Below are 24,586 nucleotides of genomic sequence, written 5' to 3' on the forward strand. Positions count from 1 at the left end.
AGGGTCTCCAATTGTTCGTCTGTGGAAAATTCAATAATCCTATCCTGGTCACCATCACTGAACATCACTGAACAGCCAAAAGGGTCTAATGTCTCTGTAAATGTTCCTTCAATATGTGCTTAACCTCTGGTCTGTGGAAGAACCGGTAGATTCCTTTTACTGTGTCTGTAAAGAGCACTGTACATCGACTGAAAGGAAGGCAAGTGATGGACAAGTTCTTCGTCTTGCTTTGCCACTTCATCATCATACAAAGAATGCATCTGTGTAATTTCTTCTCGGACCCTCTTCTTCATGTTGCTTATGAATCTGACCTTCTTGGAATCTTTTGGGGGATGGAAGCTTTCGGTAGAAATCCTCACAAACTCGCTTACAGTGGTACATCTCGCCTAACACTTTGTATTGAACATTTCCAATGCGTCTTACAACATGCCTGTTGTACAAATAGGCATTCACATGGATCTGCTGCTTTCCTTCCTGAGACAACTTCACTGTCATTAAACCTGCCATGGTGATGAAATGAAGTACTTTCAACATCTTAGAATGACTTTATATCTACTAAATCTCTACTCTGCTACGTCTCTACTACTCTAGTGTTTCCTGTTTAGGACCTTAAAGTTCCCAAGTTCCCTATATACAATTACACCTAAAAAGGACATTACAAGAAAAACAATCAGGTGATGTATCATTATCTGTTGTTTCATTTCAGGGCACTTCCTGGGCTATCCCATTACCTAAAAAGGGGAGATGAGGACTTGTTGTTTTAACAATGTGTGGTAGTATTGGGATGTGGAAGTTTTGGGATATATACGTCCTAACGGCAGCATCTGCCATTCACATAATTGGCCTAAAAATGGAGGCATTCTGCCGTGCGACGGCGGCCTGTATACAAACCAGCTGCATGTAGTAAAGACAGACAGACAGACAGTTGTATTCAATATAAAGGCCACTGGCCCAAAATACAAGTCATTTGTCATTGAATAATTAAAGCGCACATAAGATATGTAATTAACGAATACAGGATTTCCTGATTTTTGCTGACACATTTCAAATAGTTACAGAATGATGCCATCATATTTATGTTTCTATTGCTAACAATATTAACCAAATTTTGTTGGTTATCAGAACATTTGACAAAAGGGGAAATAAACTTATTTCTTGGTTCATCATACAATTTACAAACAAAATGTGAATTTCATCTTCAACAGATATTATATTATTGCTTCTACAGAAAATGCAAAGTCATTCTTCAATTGGTATAACCAGGTAGTAAAGTGATCGATGAACCAGAAAATCCAATCAGAAAATTTTGAATTATAACTGCTGTGGAAAAGTTCACAGATTCCAATGCTTTTGACTAAATGTTGTATACAGCTTGAGTGGTTAAGTGATTTTGCCACAAATACTGAAACCTGTTCATGAGCTCCACAGGTTATAGTTCCATCTTGTTTTATATTAAGGTCTTAGTTTGGGTATGTGTATTTTTTCCCTCATGCTGATGACTAGTTTAAGCAAATTATCCCATTGCTTTGATTATTTACGATGGAAGCTTTGTCCATCTCTCACAGCATTGTTCCACATGATTCAAGGCATCATCAGTTTCATTGTGACATCTGTCATCGTGTCCCAATATATCGATGCTCATGATGTTGATCGTGATTGTCTGTTCCAGGCTCGATTACTTATTGACTGACGTCATAAATGCTGAGTGCGGCGTTAAACACATGCGAAAATCAAAGGTGAATTTCTGTGACGTCATTCAAACAGAACAATTTTCAATTTTCTCAGAAAGAACGGCTATTGTTAACACGAGGCGGAACCTAATTGATGTTTTTAGATTGCTTCTGTTAAACGTCACTGCCCAGGCAAATACCATTCATGACGATGATCTGTACTTTCTGCAATCTCTCCAGTCCCTCTCCAAGACTCATTAGTCTACACAGACTACACGATCAATATGTAGATATAAGTTGTTCACTAGTCTCGAGGGGGACATGGGCTAATGAACCGTCGATGTTTGTTTTGTTCCCTGAGCCCGAAGGGCGAGGGGAACATAAAGAAACGTCGAGGGTGCATCAACCCATGGGCCCGAGGGACCAGTGAACAACGTACCTATCGTACCGAACACCTCAATGGTAATTTTGAACTGCTTGAAGCACGGGTATCGGATCATAGTATGGAGTACCAGACGACAAGACGACAAGAAAAACAAAGTTAGAGTTATCTCCATTCAATCGATTTGCATTCGCAAAATATCGGTAATTTCCGTACATCATACGTGATTCAATGTTATTCGAGATAAAGAATAACTAATACGAAGTACCAAATGAGTTCGGCATTCCCAGCGCGGTACACAGAAAATGTTACTCGCTTGTAAGCGGGGTACGTTGAAAATAATAGAAGAGCGCTCAGCCAATCAGAAAACGACATTTATATGTGAGGCAAGATAATATCCCAATTATCATTAATATATATCCCTGTAATGTCGTTTGAGCAACAAAGTACATGAAATCTGTATAATTTTGTTTAACGCTGCATCAAGCAAAATTCTGGCTATGTCAGGGAAATTTGTATTTCATTGAGTCTGGACCAGTAAGTCTAGTGACTTACACCAGGAGCATCGATGTCAGTGAACCGGAGTATCCAATCTCATTAGGTGACTATTACAAGAAGCTGAGGATGAAGTTGACAAACTATTACCAGGATGTTCTAGTTGATACCAGACATTGGTAGCATTTGTTAAAACAAAAAATGTAACTTCATTCGTTAATAAATATATCGGATCCACTGCAATAACAACGGATCAGAATACTGCTTCAAGACGCTCGGCATTCAGCATATATACTCAAATATGACCTGCATAAACATTGAGCACTAACCTAGACAACCCATGGAAACTGTTAAAAACAGATATATGCGTACAATTTTCAAAATGAAATACGCAAATATGCATGTTGTAACTTCAGATAACATTTATTTGTGTTAAACATTTGCGCTATATATGAAGCAGAGTCACATTTCTCCGTGTGTGTGTCTGTCTGTCTGTCTTTGAATCATCTCAGAATATTTGATTATCGAAAACCATAACAGTATATTAATCATAACTGTATATTTCGCTTTAGTGAGGTTATAGAATGAACCTTTGGCGATGTATTATAATTGCTCCTATCCACAGAATGTGACGTTCGTGGTATTGCATCTACTTCTAATCACATTCTCGCCTGCATTATATCAAACTGATATGCATCAGCGCGTCATCGGGACGTGATACAACCAGCAAACAATTTCTTTTGATTAAACAGCTGTTCCCATGAATCATGAAAGTGAATTTAATTTACGCGCTTCATTCCATGGGTTACATCAGAGTGCAGTGGCTGCTATAACCAGAAGAGGGAAAGTCTGATCTTTTGTTCACCAAAGCTGAGTGAGTATTGACATTCAGGTTAGAACAGGTACCAAGTATCCTTTGTAGACAAGTGAGTGAGTTTGGTTTTACGCCGCTTTTAGCAATTATTATTCCAGTAATATCACGGCGGGGGGACACCAGAAATGGGCTCCACACATTGTACCCATGTAGGGAACCGAACCCGAGTCTTCGGCGCGACGAGAGAACGCTTTAACCACTAGGCTACCCCACCGCCCCCCTTTGTAGACAAATATATCTTAGGATATTCATTTAATTATTTAATTGCAGTTTGACAGCAAACATTTACTCATATACTTATAACCTGACGTAATCAATATTCGCGCACCTAACGGTATTCGGCGCGGTATGCGGAATTACCAAGGCATATGAAAATCAACAATTATGCAAACCTTTATCAATATAGAATGTTCCTAAAAACATAAGTTTCAGCCTTTGACACATCGCTATCGTAGCGGGAAGAAACCATCATCCACACGACAGTATCAAGGTCAGTTGTACGCTATGTCATCAATATTGGTGATAGCTAAAATCCGGACAAACACTATGGTGCACAGTTTACGCCAACATCTGATAACGATGTAATATTGAAGTTCCTGTCTCACAGTGCTGATAAGAAGGTTTTTGCCAGGAATTGTTCAGAATTGGTACGTTTTCATCTATTTTCATAACAAAACGCTTTTAAACTAGTAAAAGTTCCAGTAATCTTGAATGAATAGTTCACAACAGCAAAAGTCAACAGATGATAATTTGAAGTCAAAGTTGAATGTCACATAATTAACAAGTGAAAATTGTCACAGTTTCATTCCTCTATCTGTAAACATGGCACATCGTGGTATAGGCATTAGAAAATATCCTTTCTTGAAAGTCTTTTTACTGCACAACAATATATTTGAGTGAGTGAGTGAGTTCAAATTTAACGTCACCTCGGCCATATTTCAGCCATATAGTGACGAGAAATATTGGGCATACACAATAAATACAAGTAGGTAAAAAAACAGTCATCGACGGACTGCAAAATAACTAGAGTATCACAGATATGGATATAAAACTAGCATGGAAAACTAAAACATTTTAATTAAAGCAGACAATACAATATAAAACACGGGCTATAGATCGTCAACAACTGAAGGTAGATCACCATACTAGGAACCATGGGGATTTACATTTCTTTTGCTACCTGCATGGACCCTAGTTGGTAATCTGAACTACCAATTATTAAACTTTCTCTTTTTACAAAACATATATCAAAATTCATTTAACAAATCAATGATAAAATGACAATTAACGTTATTAAAAAGGTCCTTTACTACATGGTTCCTCCAAGACTGACGCTTATTCTGTTTAAAAGTGCGTCGAGCCTGGGCATTTAAAATTTTTATCTAAATTATGAACTGTATGATGTCGGCGAAAATACTTTTCAGCTTTCTTCCTACTCTTTCTGGCCTGTTTACAGTCATTAGTAAACCATGGTTTACGAATATATGTGGAATTACAGAGGACTTGGGTATAGTTTGGTCAGCAATGTCATTGAGGATATCGGAAAACAATTGTATAGGATCTTCGCTGTTCGCAAATACCTCATGTTTTAAGTGCCCAACACACAGAGCCTCATATAATGACCATTCAGCTCTGGCAAAGTTCCTTCTTGATGAATATGGATCATCACCAGGGTTAATTGTTTTGAGAATGGTGGGGAAGTGATCACTCCCACATAGGTCATCATGGACCATCCATTCAAATTTATTATATACGTTGGAATCGGTGAGTGATAGATCCAGGGAAGAATATGTTCCCGTAGCTGGATGTAGATCAGTCATCATTGCAAATACATAAATTATTATCGGAAATGAATTCCCCCAAAATATTACCTTTGTTATTAGTATGGGCACTTCACCAAAGCGGGTTGTGTCCGTTAAGATCGCCCAAGATAAGACAAGTTTTCGTAAGTTGATCATATAGATTCTGAAGATCTGATTGTTGAATATTAGAAGAAGGAGCTATATACAAGCTGCACAATGTCAGCGCAATGTGCAAAGTCAGACGAACAGCAACAGTTTGAAGATCCGTATTTAGAGTGACAGGGCTATGAATGACGCTCTGATGTAGAAGCGCCTCAAGTAGCTTTATCGCCTGGAGGGGAAAATGTATGATAATCACTATACCGTCTTAAGTTAAATTTATCAGTATTTGTAAGATATGTGTCATGGAGACACAATGCTGATGTTTGAAGATCTTGTACGAGTAATTGTATTTCATTGAAATTATTCTTCAGTCCTCTGCAATTCCACTGAATTAGATTGGTCAATTGATTCATGGTGGCTTAATTGGAGTGAGTCCACGTGATTGTGAGGAGGAACTATTCCTCCGCCTGTTCTCTGTCCTGTGAGGACAGAGTAACCTCCATATCTAGAGGTGCAAATGTGTTCTGAGTTGTAACCTGAGAAGATGAAGGGACAGTAGCTAGTTTGTCTCTATTTAATCTCTTTCCTTTCTTCTGTTTTGAATTATCAGTGACTGGTTTAGAGACAGACGTTTGAGATTGTTGCTCATGGTGAGTTTTCGCTTGTGAAGCAGACGTAGATTGTGTGACTTTGGGAGCAATTTGAAGGGCTGAAGCTGAAAAGAATAGGTTTATCTGATTTTACCCAAGTCACATCGGTCTGCCATGTGATGGAGGACGTTGCTACAGAGCGAGTGACTGCAGCAGAGTAGGTCAGGTTTGATGGAGTTGAAGTCTGATTTGTCAACATCTTCTTGGCCTCAAGGTATGTAATGTTGTTTTGACATTTGATTTTCAATGTTTCTGTTTCCCGTTGATACATGGGACCGGACCTGGAAGAAGCGAAATGGGCACCATTACAGTTTGCGCATTTATAGTCTTTCTCACAGTCAGAACTCTCATGTTGATCACCACAACGATAGCATACTGTAGAGTTTCGACAGGATTGCGATCCATGCCCGAAGTGTTGACATTTATAACAACGGAGTGGACTGGGACATACACATCCACTCCGATGCTGAAATAACCTGCTTTAATAGACTTTGGAAGAGAGGAACGGTCAAATGTCAATAGATAAGTGTTGGTTTTCACGATGATTCCGTCTTTCTTAATTGTGAAACGTTTCACTGCTGAAACACCATGATCCTCTAGCTCTGAAGCAATATCCTCCTCCAATATATCAGCCAGACAACGGGCTCTATGTCGGATGACGCCACAAGAGTTTAGTGTCCTGTGCACAGACGCAGCAACCTCTATATTTGCAAATGCCGTGATCGACAACAGATTGAGAGATTGCTGTCTCCGTGCACACTCCACAAGAAGCGAGCAACTACGGAGACAGGTAACATTTTTTACTTCTCCACATATACCGGAGATAGCCTTTGAAATGGCAAATGGATTTAACTTTAGTGGAAGAAAATCTGAAGCTTCAATTACCAGAAAACGAGCCCAGGAATCACTATTAGATGATATATGTCCAGACAATGGCTCTAAATCATCTAAACGTCTTTTTTTCATTTCTAGATGAAACAGATGGTGGAAATGCCATGATGAAAGGAATATTATTCAGCACCCCTGCTCCCCACCCACTATGGAGTGTTAACACGGACAGTGTCAAATAGCACCGGATCTCCGAAATGCTGACACCAGGGATAAAGGGATGTTATACTCCAGAGATAAAGACATGAAAAGCTATGAAAAATTAAAAGGATAAATGCCAGGCTGGTCCGGCCCATGACATTATTCCCAAGAATCACAGAATTCAGATGTTTAATATCACAAGATTGGCTCATGAACCACCGCCTTCTGGCATAGGACTCTGGGCAATTTAATCTAATAATATTTTGAACATTGATAATCAAAATATCCAAGACCCAAAAATGAGTTCAATGTGCATACATATGTACTATGCACAGGGCTTGGCGTGACCAGCCGATTGATAGAACCGGGCCAGTTCTACCACCCGTCTAGTCGAAGTAAGGGGGAAAGTGGTGTGTTGGGCAAAAGGAACACGGTTCCAGGCTCCCAGTGCCCTCAACCACCAGACTCCCGTCCTCCACCGACACAGGGGCACAACCCACGGCAAACAGGTTGGTGGACCAAATATTCCCCCGGGTCCACACCGAACTCTTAGCGTTACCCAGCACCCACCACGAGGAGGTGGCTCTTCATGGGTGCCCAACAATATTTGAGGTGAGTCCGGCCCATGAAATGAGGTAGATAGAATCTGAACGTAATCTACCGGCAAACACAACATTTCTCATCCTCTGTAATGTCCTTTTCAGATGTATTTTCTGAAAGTATGACAGGTTTCATACGATGAGCAACTTTTGTCTTCTTGATATTATAACTTCCAGTCTGTTGCAGGCCAGATGAAGAAGCTGTTGCTGTTTTCGTTGGCTCTACCAGTGACCAGGAAGTTGTGTTGAACATTTTTTCTCTCTTGTGGAGTCTTCAGTGATGGCCTTTCTTGACACAACTGTGCCGATTGTCCTTCTCCTTTTTGTAACCTTCTGGACTTTGATGTCCAAGATATTTTTATGGATTAAACTTCTTTTTTAATTTCTCTCACAACGTTTCGAGACCATTCCAGGTCCCTTCATCAGGTGAACTGGCAGTTAGGACTATGACGTCGTCACTATGACGTCATAACTGAGTTATGACGTCACAATGCAAGTGACATCACAGTACACTAGGGAGAGTACTGTATAAGTGAGTTTGAAGAGTTAATTACATAATGATGAAATTCATGCTAATACACAACAACTGCTAATAACACAAAGGTTCCTTGATAGCAGGCTTTCCAAAAAAGAATAGTAGACTCGTTTTTTCTTGTATCTAAAGTTCATCAAAAGTTAATCAAGAGGTCCCATGCACTTGGCAGGTATACACCTTGATCACGATTAATTGCTGGTTTATGTCTCCTTATCTCGACAGCTTCCTGTAGTTTTCTCCGACGCCAGTCATTGTTATTTCTCGAAATCACCCTAATATCGTTCCACATGATTACATGACTTGGGTTATTTGCCTTGTGCTCCGATATAGCTGACTTATCATTTTGTTTGCATACTGATGACTTGTGTTCAGCAACCCGGGTGTTAATGGGCCTGAGAGTCTCGCCAATATATTGATCACCACAGCTGCATGGTATTTGGTATACACATCCTCTAGGGTTGGGGCTTCCATTACTAGATCCTCTTCCATTTGCCCGGAGGAGTGTCTTAATTGCTGTACCGCTAGAGAAAGTTACATCAAAGCCCGCTTTGCTCTTGATTAGTCGGGCTATCTGATGGCTGACTGGTCCCACGTAGGGTATTGTGATCCTGATCGGGGATGGTTCAGGCTTGAGGCGCGGTTCTGATGGTTCAAGCGTTTTGGTGATAGTCCTGGAGACAAGACGGGCTGGGTAGCCATTGAGGACAGTAAAGGTTCTCTTGAGGTAATCAATTTCACTGTTTAAATTATCTGGGTGACAGATCGACTTGGCTCTTCTAGTGAGAGTAGCAATAATTGCTTGTTTGATCTGTGGGTGGTGACAGGAGTTGTAATTGATATACTGATCCGTGTGAGTTGGCTTCCTGTACACAGAAGTGACGAGACCTTTGTCTGTAGATTGGAGGGCAACATCTAGGAAAGGAAGTTGCCGGTTCTGCTCAGTCTCCATTGTAAACTTTATCCTCGGATGCTGGTTGTTGAGGTGCTGCAGTAGCTGTGCTGGGTCATCTTGCTTGTCTATGGTAGTGAACGTATCATCTACTTTGCGATACCAGCACAAAGGTTGAAAGGGTGCTGTGGAGAGAGCAGATTCTTCAAAGGAGGTCATATATATTTCAGTGATAAGCGGTGACAATGGTGAGCCCATAGGCAGGCCATGTATCTGTCTATATATCTTGTCATTAAATGTGAAATAAGAGAAATCAAAACAAGTTGTAGCGAGGTTAATGATGCTATTTATCGTGAGACTGGTATCAAGTTCTTTGATTCGAGTCTGGAGCTTGTTCCGGAGAATTTCCAGGGCTTCTTGCAAAGGGATGTTAGTGAATAGGTCAACTACATCATAGCTGACCATGATACCGGAAAGTTGATCTTCTTTCAACTTGCTTATAAAGGCCGATGAATCGCTGATGAATGCCTTCCCATCTTTACCTAAGGGTGCCAGGATGCGTGAGAGGTGCTGCGCAGTGCTGTAAAAGACAGATCCTCGTGAACAGACAAGTACCCTGGCTTTTGGTGGGTTCTTGTGTATTTTTATGGTTGCTCTCCCATATGGAGCTTGAGAGTTGATGGGATTGAGCTTATTAAAGACAATATCGTTTATCTCTCTGTTTTCGTGAAGATCCTTGAGGGTCTTCTTATGCTCACGCTCAAGTTTTGCAGTGGGGTCTTTTGTGATGATGAGATAGGTTGAGCTATCAGAAAGGCTGTTGTTTATGAGCTGTTCGAAGTCTTGTGTATCCATGATAACAGCTGCTTTACCTTTATCGGCTTCAGTGATGGTGATTGCTTTATCTTGTCTGAGTTCAGCAATTGCTTGTCGTTCTTGCACAGAGAGGTTGCTGCGTGGCCTGGGCGATTTCTTGATGGTGTCTATAATCTGGTGACGTAGGTAATCCACGTTGCCATTCGGTGCAAGTTGTTGGAGACCACTCTCTATGCTTGTGATGAAAGCATCAATGTTTATCTTAGCACTCACAGGTACATACTTTAATCCTTTGGCAAGGAGCGAGGTCTGGGCTTCTGTCAGATTGTTACTGCTCAAATTCACAACAGTCTTTATGCCAGTCTTAGCAATCGTTGCTTTAGCGTGCTTATGGACTGGTTGTTGAAGCTTGGATAACTTTTTGATGTGAGTTAACTTTACTTTCTGATTGAGCTGGTCTCTAGAGGATTGTGATAACAACATGGTCTTGTGATAGAGGTCTGGTTGGAGGGTATCTTCTAGCTTGGATATCATACTCTCTCTCTGTGCCTCGAGGTCTGACTTGCGTCTGCGAATTTGATGGATCTGATTCTTGACTAACAGGTGGCTAGCTTTATGGAGAATTTTATCTACAGCTGGAGAACGGTGAACAGGGGATGAGATTTGTAAACCCTTAGGCACAAGGTTACTGTCTCGGCAACGGAGAAGGAAAGTTAGCTGGTTGCTAGTTTTAACACACTTACTGACTGTCTTGTTGTACTCGTTGATGGAACAAACCGCATCATCTCCATGCTGATGTCGTATGATGTCTTTCAGTGGCATTTAGAAGTTGTACATTGATGTCCAAGATATTTTTATGGATTAAACTTCTTTTTTAATTTCTCTCACAACGTTTCGAGACCATTCCAGGTCCCTTCATCAGGTGAACTGGCAGTTAGGACTATGACGTCGTCACTATGACGTCATAACTGAGTTATGACGTCACAATGCAAGTGACATCACAGTACACTAGGGAGAGTACTGTATAAGTGAGTTTGAAGAGTTAATTACATTTAGTTCCTCTTCCTGGGTGAGCAGCGATGGTATACCGGACTTGACAACTTCAGGGTTCACATAACCTCTGACTCTGTTGCCTCAGGAATTAAATACAAATGTCATATTTCCCTGCTGTTCTACGGACAGATGCACCATCTTCAACAACGGAAAGGTAGGCATTGGTCATCGCAGTTGGAGAGTATGGTCTGTAACGTACAGCGAGCCTAGATGACAGGTCAGGACTTGTGCACACATTCTAAAATAATGAAAACATTATTGATAAAAAAAATTCAACACATATGTACACAAATATTAAAAGTCATATTCATGTTTATCAAAATCTACCCCCTCAAATTATTTTTAAAAATTATCAACATCACTTAGAGATAAATTGTTTTGTTTTTGTTTAATATCACTTTGGCTGAATAAACAAAAGCATATTTTCGCAATTCATTAATTAACACTATTGACTCCTACAAAGTCATTATAATTGCTTTTACTTTAGTCAGTAACCTTTCATGGAAACTTGCTGTAAAGTTATAAGGAATATGAAGTGGGCTTCCATATTTTTTTCCCGGGCAACACTCCCACCTATAGCTACTGGCGTCATGACATTGTAGTGTCAGAAGTTACTTAAGCAGACGACCGGTAGATCGGAGCTGTCATGAATGAAACTATTTTTCATGGCTAATTTTTGTCCCGTTGTTTTTGCATTAGTGCGGAAGCATAACGTTTGTTAGAAATCTTTGGGTAAAAAACTCACCTTTTAAGCGCGTGATGTCCTCATCGTGACAGCAGAGAAACGAAAACGACTTCTTGTTTACAAACACGAAATCTGACGTCACGGCTTTATGTGTACCGACCGCGTGAACCCGGAAATGGTAGTTGCGCGAAAATAGATGTCCGCTACGCCAGGATGTACTTACTGATATGCAGACTCGGCATCATGATTACGTGAGCTGAAACCCTTGTACGTTTCAAATGTGATCGATCCTCATTCAAGATACGAATATTAAACCTGGAGATGTGATTACATCTCCCCGTCAAATAAGAGTGAGTGAGTGAGTTTAGTTTTACGCCGCACTACGCAATATTCCAACTATATGGCGGCGGTCTGTAAATAATCGAGACTGGACCAGACAATCCAGTGATCAACAGCATGAGCATCGATCTGCGCAGTTGGGAACCGATGACATGTGTCAGCCAAGTCAGCGGGCCTGACCACCCGATCCCGTTAGTCGCCTTTTACGACAAGCATAGTCGCCTTTTGTGGCAAGCATGGGTTGCTGAAGACAATAGATGCAGCAGATAAAAGACAGTCAAGTGTATGTATATTTGTGATCTCTTAAGTAAGCTGTACATAGCCTTTGTTGCGTTTTCAACAATAGATCTAGATCTAATTCGTGTTACTATCCTTTTATTTCGATGAAGTGGTTTTTTGAAGCTATACAAAAAAAACATGTTTTATGCCTAGATAAATATATGCATCAACTATTTCAATATTTTTATCTCGATAATTAAGGAACAATTTAGTTTTATTTGCCGTACCTCCACCAAATATCACAACTTTAGTCTTAGTAATATTGACTTGTAATTTCTACAGTAGTTTTGAAACGCGTAAAGGGATTTTGGTAAATCTCTATCATCAGCATAAAGGAGTACGTGTACAATTTATAAGTAATTTAATCCACACCAGTACTTCTTGATCATGTGTGGAGTCAACACTGATACCTTTGCACCCATTTTCTAATAGATAATTTTCGAGGTCAAACAGAAGGTGTGATAAATTCTCTGAAGCACACCTGTAATCGTTTTTTTAAAGGACATTAAAACAACTAGATTATCACAGGTATAATATAAAACTAGTAATTAAATCTGAAATATTTTAACTATAAATGACACATTACAATATAAAGGTTACAGATTGCCAACAACAAGGGACAAATCTTCCAGAGATACCAGATTTCAGTACCTTTGTCCACAAACCACTTTTCCAGGCTGTGTCAAAGGCTTTTGTGAAATCTACAAAAGAGGAATATAATTTTCTTTTTCACAGGGTCGAAATATTAGTTAGCATTTGAAGAACAAAATTGTTTAACAACTTGTTTAATCACTTTACAAAATGGAACAGCACTGACGCTCGCCTGGACGTAAAATCAACAATTTAACAAAAGTTCCTGAAAGCACTTGTATTTTAATATGTCTGGCAGTTATTGAGAATACAATTACTTTACCTGTATGCAGATATATAACGTCAACGTCAGAGAAGAAGCAGTCTAGAGTATCTAGCACAACAGGTCCTACTGGATGTCAAAGGCAAAATGGCTCGACTCCAATCTGCAATGATGAAGTTTATAAGTCAATGTAATTGAAATAAATCGAGTTGTTTCATATATGCTAATAAATCTGATTGAATTCATAAACTTCAAAACGTTTGGAGGAGCACATACCTTTTCATTCTAGACATGTCCATTTACTCTTTCAAAATATGTAAAACATATTACCTTAATTATCAAGTAGTAACAGGCAAACCTCTTCAGGGAGTTTACGGAATGTACGAACAAGCCACTTCTCGAGTAACATTTGATTCTATTTTTCCATGTGCCTGAGGGCGATTCCAGCCATACCGTGATTGTCTAGTGTTGCAAATTTTTAAATATACGTAGACACTGTGGTCAGACCATCTATTATTTGTAACTACCCTTGACACATGTAGAAACGAACTTCCATCTGTTCATGCTGTCTTGTTATGTCATATGCAAAGACACAATATGCTGCATATCTAAAATACATCTTTCGTCGTTCCAGAAGGTGATTAAACATCAACACTGAAAACAGCAGGAACTATGATCCTTCCAAGCAATGCGCTCAAATTATGTGTGTGGATGTATGTTCTCTTTTTCTTTGTAAGTAACAGTTAAATGTGGCAAATATACCAACATTTATCATACTCAGTAAGTGACAGGCAGTTGGTTGAAAGAAACAATAAGCTTTATTATTTTTATACGTTGTGAGTGCACAAATTCTCATGATCCACCTGTCAGAAAAAAGGTTTTTGAAACTGAATGAAAACATATCCTGACTCATTCCAAACCCAGTACCTCACCCAACACTATTCCATCCCATTCCATTCTGAAATGGGTTTATTGAGATCAGATCAGATGCATTTAATTAATACATTTTCGTTCACTTCAAATGGACACCCTTTTTTGTTTTCCACAGGGGACCTTTGGTAGTGCCTTAGGTCCATCCTTACTCGATCTCAAGGATCTCTTCAATGCCAGTCTTTTAGAAACGTCAAACCTCTTCCTGGTACTTGGTATTGCTGAAGGTACAGGATGTCTTGGGTCAATGGTTGTGTTGAAGTTTGTTGATGCAAACCTCGTATTCATGGCCTGCCTTCTACTCAAGGGGATATGCATATTTCTGTTTGCCATGACACCACATCTGCATATAGCTTGTGTGGCCGTTGGCGTTATAGGGGTAGCAACAGCATGTGGCTACAACTGTGAGTATATAATTATAATTCTTGTCAATTGTATTGTTCATATCTAACTAGAGTAAAAGAATTAGTATCAATCGGTTTCCTAATAGCTGGTCATTAGAAGGTGTCTTATAATGAGAAAACAGTTATCAGTGCTCTGATGGTATCAACAATCTGTTGGAAAGACGAGGTGTATATATATGCATATCTTGCGCGACTCAAGTCAATATTGGACAAACCTTGTCTTGTAACTGGACGACACCAGCTCGACATCTCCGAAGGTACAACCATCCTGGACAGGGACAAGGCAAAACGTGAAAGAAGAAGTCACAAAACTGTTATTAACTGGGGTGGAACTGCGGACAATCGAAGGCACCTCAAAACAAAAGCTTCGGACAAAGGTGTCTCGTCAGTTTTGGCTGGCTGCTCTTCCAGAAGAAGGAAACCTCTCATTCCATAATCCGTTGCTTGTTCATACAATGAGGTCATGCCTCAAATTTCTCTTCATCATTTAAAAACTTGTAATTGTAACAGTGTGAGCGAGACAGGTTTTCAATTGTGTGAGATCCAGAAATTAACTGAATATTCTAATGAAGCAACTTCTGTTCCTTTTCAGGCGTCGTTCACTTGTGTAACCAGGTGTTCCCCGGGCCTTCATCCATTATACATGGAGTGTTCGTAGCCTCATCTGTTGGAAGCATCGTCAGCCCTCTTATTGCAGAGCCATTCCTTAACGCTCAAGAAAGGGCATATATAATTTCGCCCAAAAACAATGCAACCTTACAAGAGAACGATTTTTCAAATCAAAGCATAAATTACTCTTATGCTGCCACACCTTTGACAATCTCTATATCACTGGCAGGGGACAATGATTCGTGTCAAAATTGCTCAATGACAGATTCCACCACGATTGCTAAAAAGTCACAAGTGTACATTGTCTTCATAATAATAGGCTCGTTTCAGTTGGTAGCACTTCTGGGATTCATTATATCGTATGTTTGTGAGAGAAACAGTAATTCGTATAAGATGAATGAAGAAACAAGCAGCGGTTATCACAACACAGAAGTGGAACAGGAATCAGGTGGTGGACTGAAAACTATAATATTTTATATATGTCTAGTTTCTGCGTATATTCCTTTTGGTGGCTTACCATTTGCTTATAGTGGTTATCTCTCTGTCTATGGTGTTGAAAGTTACCTTCATCTCGATATCAGGACTATGGCTTCCCTGACATCTGCATTTTGGATGCTGTTCACAGTTGGCAGGATTCTTGGAACTGTTCTCAGCTTGCGTATGAGACAATCAGTATTAATTTACACTTGTCTCATTGGGGTGTTGGTGGCGTCGGTAGCAGTGCTGTTTTTGAGTACGTTTGGTGAAGTTTGGCTGTGGATTGGATCCATGGCAGTCGGCCTCTTTACTGGCCCCCTTTTGCCGGCGTCATTGGCCTGGTGCAGGACCTGCGTTACTTTGACACCAGTAGTGACTGGCATCTGCACGTTTGGCAACTTCACTGGTATATTTCTATTGCAGTACATTACAGGTCAAGTGGTGGGCTATTTTGGGGTGGATTGGTATTTGTATTTCATTATATTCCTCTCCCTTTTTGAACTAATGCTATTTGTAGTTCTCACAGTGCTAGGTAACTGCATTAAGTAAATAAGAATCTATATATAGGGACTATGAACCGAGTGTTTATGGTTCCTAAATGGCATATACTATGGTCAGAATCTCTTTTGGAACCAATGCAGTTTGTATTTCTCACTGTGCTTGGTAACTGCATGAAACAGTGTATGTCCGAATGGCATACTAATATATAACGACCAGAGGTTGCACGATGCTATTGGTACATATTATCTTCTGTGTACTCCTTACTATTGGTAGTATCTATCTGTATTATATTCCTGTCCCTTATTGAACTAACTTCGTTGTTCTCACAGTGCTAGGTAATTGCATTAAATAGATAAGAATCTATATAAATATGGACCATGAACCGAGTGTGTTTCTGCATCCTCAATGGCTGACACTAATACTAGAAGTTGTATTATGTTAGTTTGTGGAAGGGTAAGCGCACAAATGTAATAATCACATTATGATAATGTTATTCTTAAAGTAACTCATGTTAAGGACCTAAATTCAAACGAAAATCACATTATTTTGAGAACCATCCTATTATCACGTAATGAATTTGAATACAGCTATGTTTTTCAACAGAATATCCAACTGTAATGATAGACAGACAGTAAATTCGGTAATTGTTGGGGATTTGACCAATAGTTAGTTTTAACAAAGTGATGCGCATAGAACAATACCTTTTGTCGGAGCACTGGAGATATATTTTATGAGTGGTTCAGTTAACTTAGTTAACAATATTGTTATCTATCTCCTGTAATAGAGAAAGCTGAGAAGATGAATTTGCTGAAAATGTACAACACATCTTATGTTGTAGTAGTATAGAGCATATGTGAAGATCTTCTTTTAAAGATTGTTGAATAAAAATGTTATCCCATTCTATATGTAGACGTTGTTCACGTCGAAAGCCACCTTGGTATTCTCCAACGATGTCACTAGTGTCTACAAAATACTGTAATCTTGAAAGAAGTTTGAAAACAAGCACTTTGGGCAAAGTATTCAAAAGAAAGAGAAATGCCTCTATCAGTAATGAGGTGATATTAGGGAGCCAGTCTTAGTTAAATTGACCTGTTTTCAAAATGTGTATGTACAATATCACAATGAAAGCTGGTAGAGCATTTATTACATATTCAAGTAACTTATTTGATATATCGTCGTTGCACGGGGATTTATTGGCAGTAATTCTCTCTAGCATTAACTATTTCAAACTCTGAAATGTCTATTAACGAAATATCATCACTATTAGTACAAGACAAGTAGTGTCTTCATGTTTTATCGTTGTTTTAGAGACTTAACTGTTAAAATCACTTCAGCATTTTGATTGATTTACCCATACGCTGGACCTAATGTTACAGTTATTGTTTGTTCGATTGAGATTTTGTAACAATTTTCAAAATGATTGCTTCTTATCACATATCAAGTCGTTTTGATTTTTTTCTTTGTTTTTTGTACCTAACAGGGTCCACTTCCGTAGATGTTTTCTAAAGCAATTAAGTGCCCTGTATGTAAATGTAATGGTATTGGCTTGTTCACAGTTGTGGTAAAACCATTTAGATTTGCAAAGTTGCTTTGGCACGGTGGCCTTGTTAGCAACTCGGAGCAACAGGAGCCTACTATTGATAATGGTTCTATCACTGCAGCATCAGTATCAATATACAGTGGAAGCCCTCTAAACCGGCATTAATTTATAATATAAGTGACACGTGTCACTCAGCAATTTACCTCACCTATGCCGGTTTAGAGAGCGTTAATTACATCATGCCAGACTTCGTCAGATGGTCAGTTTTGTTGACAAAGAATCCTGTGTCCACTTATATTTAGTTCAATCAGTGCGAGCAGCATTGTTCTTCCTTGACCAAATCCAAGCCCAAGCGAATCACACCATCCTTTAAACTACATCAACATCCTTGAAACCAAAGTTTCAGACTGCAAAATGAAAAACGACTAAACCCAACATGTATATATTCTCCGTGTGCGCGTGTATCAGTTGCTTGATAACGGTGTTAGCGTCTACATCGAAAACTCGCATCTATTGCAATGAAGAAGCTATCAATTAAATTTGTTGCTCTTCATCATACCAGCTTCTAAATGCCACTTAAATAAGAAAACAACATTTATGTTACCTTGGTATATGATAAGGGCAAAGATACCAAGTTTGGTGTCTCAGACTGACAATGGGTCTCAACAAACAGATACCTTAATTAGCAACAAGATGAAAGCAGCTGTGAAATTATGTATATGTTCTATTTATATGAATATACTAATCCTGATCATGTCTGTTTATCATAATAAAATCATTAGCGAAATCCATAGCTGGTAGCAGCACGACCTAAAAGAATATTGTTGCTATGAGTCAATATTATCAATGTTAATTTCGGGTGTGGCAATCACTTGCATTTCGAATTTAAGGTTGTGCATGTCAAGGTGGTTGTTTCCAAAGTACGCATCTATTCAACCACCTTGACATGCACAACCTTAAATTCGAGATGTCTTCAGGAATATTAATTGAAAAATGCAGCATGTATTGCATATATTCACTTGTATTTTAATTATCTATAAATTACATTAACCTTTTCCCGTTGATATATGCATGAACATGTAAAAGTGTATTCCTAAATAACTAGATTAATGAACGAAAACTAAAACTGTATTGTAATATTGCCTTAGTTGTTTCGCAAAGAATGTGGCTTTGTCGATGTAACATGACTGTCCATGTCCCAATAACTGTGATGTTTATTTCATTGTATCTGAATCTAATAAATTTTCGTCTCGCTGCGTTGATATATTTGTGTTCATGAAGCGATCCAATCAGAAAACATTTTCATGTTAGCAGCTGTTCTCATTAATTTTAAAATTGATTGTCAAGCATTATTCCAATGATTAGATACCTCACAAAGTGCCCTGACTGCTATTCCAAACGGGATTGAAATGTTTGATCTTTCCTTCATCCGTGAGTATTGCTTACACATTTCGTCGGCACTGCCTGTTTGAGGTGAGTTGAAATTGGGTTTAACGTCGTACTTGAGAATATTTCGTTCATATGACGACGTGCATGCGTGTGCATGTGTATGTGCGGCTGCTTGTACTAGCCCAGACTTAAGCTGGTTTTATAGTGCTAGCCCACTGAAATACCATGCCGCAGTGAAGCTTTTTAACTGACGGAATCATGGCGGTGATGCAATTCCAACGAACTAAAGGTAACCAAATCCCGAATATCGAATGTCGGATCGATATCAGAAGCTTTGTCCCTACCAGATTAAGAAATAAATGTATGAATATGGTAATTATTTCACATAAAATGACATAAAATGTCATATAAGATGGACCTGCATTTCAGTGACCGATTGTTAACAGACACAATATACTGACTCCGAGCCGACCAGTCCTTGTTGTACCCATTAATGCCGAGCGCCAGGCAGGGACCAACAAGTACCATATTTTAACGTCTTTTGGTATGACGTGGTCGGGGATTGAACCCGGCGACCTTCCACTCTCCGGGCGGACGCTTTAACCACTACACCACGGAGGCGGTCATCTAGTTATAGACATCATGAGCATATATCTACATGCATCAACCAAGTCAACGAGCCTGATCACCCGATCCCGTTAGTCGTCTCTGGCAGTCATTGCATGTTTGAATAGTTCTCAAGTAGCCTTAAGCTTGCATATATGAAAACCAACAGCATCTCATCTGGAGGTAGGGCCTGTTCAAACCACAATTTTCATTCAGAAACATTATTGACTACAATGTTCAAATTTCGAGTGTAGTTTGCCAGCTTGGAGAAATACAATTCGAAAATACCCCCTGAAATGTCGAAAAGTAGTTTAGTACGTAGCACATGTCTACAGATATTAATGGATAATGCAAATAAAATAACATAGGTTTTGGATTTAGGCTTCACGTTTCATGTTCATGTACGAGAGAAATAGATTAATTATTAAAGCATTGATGTTTCTAAAACTACAACCATTCCGATGTCTCTTCCAATAACAAAGGTATACATCAACTTTCAGTGGTAACACATGCACATCATATTAACATGCGAGTTTAATATTGCCTATCATGGATATCACATTAATTTCTACTGTTAAAATCGGTCACTGAAACGCAGGTCCATCTCGTATGTCATTTTATGTCTAAACATGACTATTGGACGCACATGTATGTGAAATGATTACAATATTCATACATTTTTTCTTAATCTGGTAGAGACAAAGCTTCTGATATCGATTCGATATTCGGGATTTGGTTACCTTTTGTTCGTTGGAATTGCATCACCGTCATGATTCCGTCAGTTAAAAATGTATGTCAAACATAACAAAGAAGATAGATGCCTGTATATAGACTAAAATATAGGCTAAATTAAAGATGTGGTGAAGAGTTTAAGACACATATAAATCGTTAACATTTCTTAAATGTGCCAGCAATTTAACACAAGTTGCTGGCAAAGAATGAAGAAACTTTAATTAGCCTTTTCAATGGAGACAATATATTACTTCAACATATGTTAAACATTTCTATATTTACATCATATGTAATCCAAATTGTGATAATGCGCAAGTCCAAGCATTCATGTTTTGGTACATCATGTGCAAACAAAACAATTAGCTTAGCTGCATGTCTGAAATAGGTTTTCTGTCGTTTCTACAGGTAATTGATCTTCAACAAAGACCACTTCAGCAACTATGAAACCAAGCAACGCACTCAAATTATCTTTGTGGATGTATATTCTCTTCTTCTTTGTAAGTAACAGTAGCCAAACATGGCAACTGCATTAACTTCTAGTGAGTGAGTGAGTATGGTTTTACACCGCTTTAGCAATCCTCCAGCAATGGGACACCAGAAATGGGCTTCACACACACTGTACCCATGAGGTGAATCGAACCCGGGTCTTCGGTGTGACGAGCGGACGCTATAACCACTAGACTACCCCACCGCCCATACTCGGAGTTGGTCATTAAAACCTTACCATGCCAAGGTTTTCCTTATTCTCCTTTCAGAGAATCAATTCTTGAAACTGTGACTGAAAACATACCCTGTATTATACCGGCCCCATTACAACATCCCATACCACTATGAAATGGGTTGTTTTAGCCAAGAAATTCAAACTGGCTTTCAATTTCGATCAATTTCCTTCCACAGGGGACCTTTGCTGGTTCTTTTGGACCATCTTTACTCGATCTCAAGGATCTCTTCAATGCCAGTCTTTTGGAAACGTCAAACCTCTTCCTTGTACTTGGTATTGCTGAAGGTACAGGGTGTCTTGGCTCAATGGTTTTGTTGAAGTTTGTGGATTCAAACCTAGTACTTGTGGTTTGCCTTCTACTCCAGGGGACATGCCTTTTTCTATTTGCCATGACAACGCATTTCATCATAGCTTGTGTGGCTCTTGGTGTTACAGGCATAGCTACGGCGTGCAGCATAAATTGTGAGTAAATTGCATAAATTTATCATTTCATTTAAATTATAATTATACTTTTCGCTAAAACATTGTGTTTTCAGTATCATCAGTTATTTAATTTAAAATGATATCTGAATTGCACAATGGCCTTTTCCTTACTAGCAATTTATTTTGATTATGAAAATGGTTGCCTTGGCTATATAGCAGTGTTCCACTGCCAGTGCCTCCATTGTGTCAGAACCGGAATAACATCAGAATGGTTGATCTGGGTGCCTTTCCAACTTTAGCATGTGCCGCTACAGCTCGGAGTGCAAATGTGTAATCGATTAACGTGGTGTTGACAAACGTTCAACCATTTAGCATGGAATTAATCCCACTACTGTTCTTTTGCAGGTGTTGTTCACCAGTGTAACGTAGCCTTCCCTGGACCTTCGGCCATTATTCACGGCGTGTTCATATCTTCATCTGTTGGAAGCATTGTCGGTCCCCTTATTGCCCAGCCTTTCCTTACTGATCGAGAAGGGGCATGTCGAAACTGGACAGAGAACAATGGATTCTTGAACGACAGAACTTTTTCAATACAAAGAATAAATTACTCTAATGGTGGGTTTCCTTTAACATCGAACATATCTATTCCGTTGACAAGGAATAATGAGTCCAATCAGGATTACGCAGTGACGGCATCTAAGTATGCTTTAACAAATTCCTCCACGATCGCACAAAAATCACAAGTGTACATTATCTACATAATAATAGGCTCGTTTCAGTTGGTAGCACTTCTGGGATTCATCGTATTGTTCATTTGTGAGAGAAACAGTAATTCGTATGAGAAAAATGAAGAAAATAGCAGCGGTTATAACAACCTAGAAGCAGGACAAAACTCGAATGGTAGACTTAAAACTATCATATTTTATGTATGTCTAGTTCCTGCATATATTCCTTTTGGTGGCTTACCATTTGCTTATAGTGGTTATCTATCTGTCTATGGTGTTGAAAGTTACCTTCATCTCAGTACGCAGAGCATGGCTACGATGACATCTGCATTTTGGATGCTGTTCACACTTGGCAGGATTCTTGGAACAGTCCTTAGCTTGCGTATGAGACAATCAGTTTTAATTTACACTTGTCTCATTGGGGTGTTGGTGGCGTCGGTAGCAGTGCTGTTTCTAAGCGAGTTTGGTGAAGTTTGGCTGTGGATTGGATCCATGGCAGTCGGCCTCTTCACCGGTCCTCTTTTGGCGGCGTCATTGGCCTGGTGCAGGACCTGCGTTACTTTGACACCAGTGGTGACTGGCATCTGCACGTTTGCCAACTTCACTGGTATGTTTCTTTTGCAGTACCTAACGGGTCAAGTGGTCGGCTATTTTGGGGTGGATTGGTATTTGTATTTCATTATATTCCTGTCTCTTTTTGAACTAATGCTATTTGTTGTTCTCACAGTGCTAGGTAATTACGTGAAATAAATAAGAATCTATATCAATAGGGACCATGAATCGAGTGTTTCTGCTTCCTGAATGGCAGATATTATGACCAGAAGTTCTGATATGCTCTCTCTTTTGGAAACAATGCAATTATCACGGTGCTAGGTAACTGTATAAAATAATGTATTTATGAATGGAATATATTAGGATCAGAAGTTGGACTATACTTTTGTCATAAGTGATTCAGATGGTATGTATCATCGAGTTCCCTTTCTGGGTATTCCTTACTATTAGCAGTGTCTATCTGCATGTGGTGTAATGGATGTCTTTGTGTCGTTTGAATCCTACGTGGGTCATACGCTAAACTAAGGCCTTCCTATTGTATACTGGAACATTTTGGCGTTACTCTGTTATACAGTTTCTAAAATGAGTTAGATATTACACTTTTCCACACATGATTGCAATGTTCAGGAGAACTCACAAAGCTGTTGTCTCTGCCGTAACCAAACAGAGTAAACAATATTAACAATGTAAATGTTTTAAAATAAAACTTATTCATAACGTATTGGCTTTTTACAGTTACATTTATATTTTACAGGTCAATTTGCATTTTTGCAATAAGGTCTCCTGGTGATTGCCCTGCTTCAGACAATCACCTTCTTAACAAACACTGCAATTGGTTCACTAATGGCAAAAGCTGAGATTGCATGGATCAAACCTGAACATGATCAAAGCTAATTTAGAGGTTAAGTATCGACATTTCAATCAAAACTTATTCTTATGTCTTCTGAATGAACGCATGTGGAAAATTAAACCCGAGTTGCCATGGCCATGAGCTAACGATTTATATACTGTGCTATCCACTGCTCTTTTTATCCAACGGAGAGCGGAAGGTCGCGGGTTCGATCCCCGACCGCGTCATACCAAAAGACGTTAAAATATGGTACTTGTTGGTCCCTTCCTGGCGCTCGGCATAAATGGGTACAACAAGGACTGGTCGGCTCGGAGTCAGTATAATGTGTCTGAGTGGGGAATTTATGCTTCACTGCGGCATGGTATCTCAGTGGGCTGGTACTATAAAACCAGCTTAAGTCTGGGCTAGTACAAGCAGCTGCACATACACATACACACGCATGCAGGTCGTCATAAGCACGACGTTAAACCCAATTTCACCTCACCTGACCTCACCTGACCTCACCTTTCTATCCAAACTGATGTGTCTGTGTCTTGACATTTTATAATGTGGTGGATTCAGAACAGTGTCAAGGGCCATCGACTAAAAGCAGGCTGTCCGACAAGGTTACATGATTGGTATATAATCGAATCTGGACCAGATTATCAACAACTTTGTTGCTAAATACTTTGATACAATGTATATGAATGTTACTTAAATCTGCCTGAAGTTCATATAATCAAAATCGAGTATTAAATAGTATTACACAAACATACGGACGTACATATACTTGTCTTACCTGTCCAATCTATGTTATGCGCAACTAGCGGTACATGTTACTATCATACGTATGTTCGTCTGTACATTTTTAACAAATGTGAATTTTGATAGAAATCTATCTAAATATTCGAATCTTAGACTTCACGTATGCATACACATATTCATGGATGCTTACACCCTATACGTTTTCATCTTATTAAGACCTTAAGACCTTACAAATTTCATCTCTTCTTATGTAGATTGTATTAAACTTCATACTGATATAATATTTTCTGACTTGCCGTGTCATCAACCAGTTTTCTGTTACCTTAATCAG

The 24,586-nt window shown here is 39.1% G+C and overlaps 3 protein-coding genes across 4 annotated transcripts; 2 read left to right on the plus strand and 1 right to left on the minus strand.

Moving 5' to 3' along the window:
- The first annotated feature begins 3,358 nt into the window (after positions 1-3,358).
- On the plus strand, positions 3,359-16,827 carry LOC124258509 (major facilitator superfamily domain-containing protein 4A-like). Of its 2 annotated transcripts, none has more exons than XM_046692580.1 (4): positions 3,359-3,421; positions 13,690-13,784; positions 14,101-14,386; positions 14,979-16,827. In XM_046692580.1, exons 2-4 carry the CDS (start codon positions 13,725-13,727, stop codon positions 16,019-16,021), a joined length of 1,389 nt encoding a protein of 462 aa, XP_046548536.1. In that variant the 5' UTR covers positions 3,359-3,421; positions 13,690-13,724; the 3' UTR covers positions 16,022-16,827. The 2 variants fall into 2 exon arrangements, with proteins under 2 accessions (XP_046548536.1, XP_046548535.1); XM_046692579.1 differs by having other exon boundaries at positions 3,360-3,421; positions 13,687-13,784.
- Positions 4,224-10,665, minus strand: LOC124258500. The gene is made up of 3 exons (XM_046692572.1): positions 8,981-10,665; positions 6,070-6,256; positions 4,224-4,235 (listed from the first exon to the last, which is right to left on the minus strand). The coding sequence occupies exons 1-3, from the start codon at positions 10,663-10,665 to the stop codon at positions 4,224-4,226; spliced, it is 1,884 nt and encodes a 627-aa protein (XP_046548528.1).
- Positions 16,828-18,453: 1,626 nt separating the features above from the next.
- LOC124258503 (major facilitator superfamily domain-containing protein 4A-like) lies at positions 18,454-23,332 on the plus strand. Its single transcript, XM_046692575.1, has 4 exons — positions 18,454-18,944; positions 20,646-20,737; positions 21,138-21,423; positions 21,790-23,332. Exons 2-4 carry the CDS (start codon positions 20,681-20,683, stop codon positions 22,857-22,859), a joined length of 1,413 nt encoding a protein of 470 aa, XP_046548531.1. The 5' UTR covers positions 18,454-18,944; positions 20,646-20,680; the 3' UTR covers positions 22,860-23,332.
- Positions 23,333-24,586: the final 1,254 nt, after the last annotated feature.

Source organism: Haliotis rubra, unplaced genomic scaffold (assembly GCF_003918875.1).
Source record: "Haliotis rubra isolate DU_JTF1 unplaced genomic scaffold, ASM391887v1 Scf695, whole genome shotgun sequence".
Classification (NCBI taxonomy): domain Eukaryota; kingdom Metazoa; phylum Mollusca; class Gastropoda; order Lepetellida; family Haliotidae; genus Haliotis; species Haliotis rubra.